Consider the following 2,954-nt stretch of genomic DNA (forward strand, 5'->3'; position numbering starts at 1 on the left):
TATTGGTGTTCTGTTTCTTCTCTAACTTAAGGAAGTTTTCTTGCTATGTTCCAGACTTGCTGGTAATCGTTGAAAGCACAACCAAGTGTCTTCTGGGGCTTCTCTAACTGGCAGAATATTGAGTCTTGTGGAACTAGTGACCATACTGGGCTGTCAGCTGCCAAACCCCCATCATGAGCACTCTTTGACTGCCTGTAGAGTTGTTCAATAGGTCCTATAATGAGATTTGTAATTCAAAAGAGGATAATTCAATATTCATTGACACCAGAAGGAGAACACATGGACTAAAATGAGGACTGGAGAGTCACCCAGGAAGATACTGCATCAGATGAGAGCTTCAGCACCACCACTCCTGGCTTCCCAGACAGGTAATGAGGACCACTTGATTAGTCAGCCCATATTTTCAGGGGCAGGTACACTCTGGTTTCTGAAGAACAAGACAATCTTCTGCTTCTAATGTATGCTTCCCTGAATGACATAGCTCAGGCTGTGGTTTAGACTCCATTTCTCTGAATTAACATAATTCCTGCTGGAAAATCTAGAGTGGTTTATCTCTTGCTATATAAATTTCAATTATCTCATAATACAGACTCTTCAGATGGACTCATTTTTTTTTCTTTTTTAAATAAGGAGAGGCTCTTCCATAACTTTATTGCTGGGGCTGAGAAGGAAAAAAGAGAATTAGTGGTGCAAAGGGGACCTTATGACTTCCCTGTCTCAAGTTCTACCAATGACCTTCAAAACCTGAGCCTGATAAACACTCTCAGCAGATAAAGTCTCCAGGGGGAGCATCTGGGACAGCCCAGCCTCACATATCTTCATCCTTGGGTGGTTTATGTTATGGTTTGTAACACTGTGAGGGGGTAATCGTAATCCTGTAGACAGTAATAAGTCCCCAAATCTTCAGGCTGTAGGCTGCTGATGGTGAGAGTGTAATGTTTCCCAGATCTACTACCACTGAACCGTGATGGGACCCCAGAGTTCAATTTGGTTGCCTCATAGATCAGGAGATTAGGGGCTTTCCCTGGTTTCTGTTGATGCCAGGATAAGTCATTGCCAATGCTCTGACTTGCTTGACAAGTGAGGGTGACTCTGTCTCCTACAGATGCAGGCAGGGAGGATGGAGACTGAATCATCTGGATATCACATCTGACACCTTAGGTTGATAAAATAATAACAAATATACACATCATTAATTATGTTACAAGAGGATTTCCCTGAAGTGCCAGGCAGTACTGCTCATACTGCCTGAGTCAGTTCCTAGTGTTCTCCCTCCTTACCTGGGAGCCAAAGAAACAGGAGCCCCAGGAACTGAATGGGGGCCTTCATGTCCATGCTCTGTCCTGTCTGGGACTGACTCCTGCACGGGGTGTGACAAGCCTGTTAATAAGTCTTCAGGGTAGTGGGCTGTGCCCTGGAAACATGTAAATCAGCAAGAGAAGGGCAGGCTGGGCACAGCTGCAGAACTATCTCATTTCAATAACTCAGTACACGTGCCTTTTCCCCAATGTGCCAGGACACTTCTCTGCAGAGAACATGTTTCTCTCCAGAGGACTATTGTCACAAAAGATATTTAAAGTACAATTGTCAAAATTTAAAGTGGACATTAGGAAAAGATGTAATAATGTTTTGTTTTTGTGTTTCTTTAATTGTACTATGATTATGAAAGAGAATCTCTTTGTTGAAGGAAATGCACAGTAAACCCTTAGAAGGAGCTGGCAGGTAACCAAATTACCTTAAATGACTCAGGTGGGAGTAAAATGTATTTGGATTATCCATCTTCATCGTCAGTGTAAAATTGCTTGCTTTTTTGTAATAAAACAGTTCTCAGGAACATATTTATTAAAAATGTTTGTAATGATCTTAAGCCATTGTTATTCCAATAAAATGCCTATCAATTCACAGCAGATGCACAAAGATGATACTATGATTAGTAAATGCCTGTCACTTACAGATCCACCATTACCTAGAGCTATAGGTCTCCTCACACCCAGGGACAAAATAGGCACCATCTTATTCTTGGTTTGGGGACCCAATATTCTACTCCCCATTTTGCCATTGAATATTACTTCCCACAGTTCATCAGCATAAGTGGCTCAATAGTGATTTCTGATCTGATTCCTCAACAAAAAGTTGTGTTTCTTGAAATATGCAATACTGGATTGGGATAAACTTAAAACCCAGGATCATTTCAGGATCCAGTGGTTAGTTGCCTCCAAAATACAAAGACTAATGCCATATCCCCTGGATAATGCTCCAAGCTACACTCCTCACCAGCATGCTCCTGAGAGCACAGAGGTGGCTCTCTCAGAGGCTGTCTTTATGGAGAGCAGGTGGGTGTGTGGCAATGGAGAGATGCCAGGTCAAGGAATCCCTTCTCTCCTCTGTGAAGCAGCTGCTGTCAATGTATGTCCCTTCCAGGCACCATCAATGTCACTTTCTTTTTTACTCTTTAGAAGCAAGTGAATACATCATCCTGGCCCAAATACTAGGCTCCCTTTCCCATATCCAGGAGAGAGATTCTCCATCTCGTGACATATCAACGCTCATATACATGGAAAAATAACTTGATCCAGAAAAAAACTTGGACACAGATATGAACCTCTATATTTCACATCTGTATCTTGGCCCAGGGCATCCCTGCCTGGTTCAGCAGAAGAGGAAGTGGAGCCAAATACATCAGTATCACAGACTGGAATTTAGGAATTCCAGGGAGGTCTACTGATGCATGACTATAGATGGCCAGATCACAGAGATGGAACCTGTGCACAAACTTTCTGCTGCATTTGTGGGTCTGAATTTTAAGGGAATTTGTGACTATACAGCCTGCTAAGATCCAACTTCAGTGATATGCAGCTCTGGACTGAAATACACATTTTGTCTGCGAGCAGACATAGCCGTCCTGGTCTTTACCCTGCACATTTCCCTTTCACTTCACTTCTGTTCTGCTGACA

The 2,954-nt window shown here is 42.7% G+C and overlaps 1 gene segment (V, D, J or C); it reads right to left on the reverse strand.

Annotated features, from left to right (window-relative positions):
* Positions 1 to 833: 833 nt before the first annotated feature.
* On the reverse strand, positions 834 to 1,335 carry LOC110596707. The segment is given in 2 exon segments: positions 834 to 1,156; positions 1,281 to 1,335. Coding segments are annotated over 2 exon segments (378 nt in total).
* Between the last annotated feature and the right edge of the window lie 1,619 nt (positions 1,336 to 2,954).

This window comes from Carlito syrichta, unplaced genomic scaffold, assembly GCF_000164805.1.
Source record: "Carlito syrichta isolate Samal-C Ts95f unplaced genomic scaffold, Tarsius_syrichta-2.0.1 Scaffold36617, whole genome shotgun sequence".
Taxonomy (NCBI): domain Eukaryota; kingdom Metazoa; phylum Chordata; class Mammalia; order Primates; family Tarsiidae; genus Carlito; species Carlito syrichta.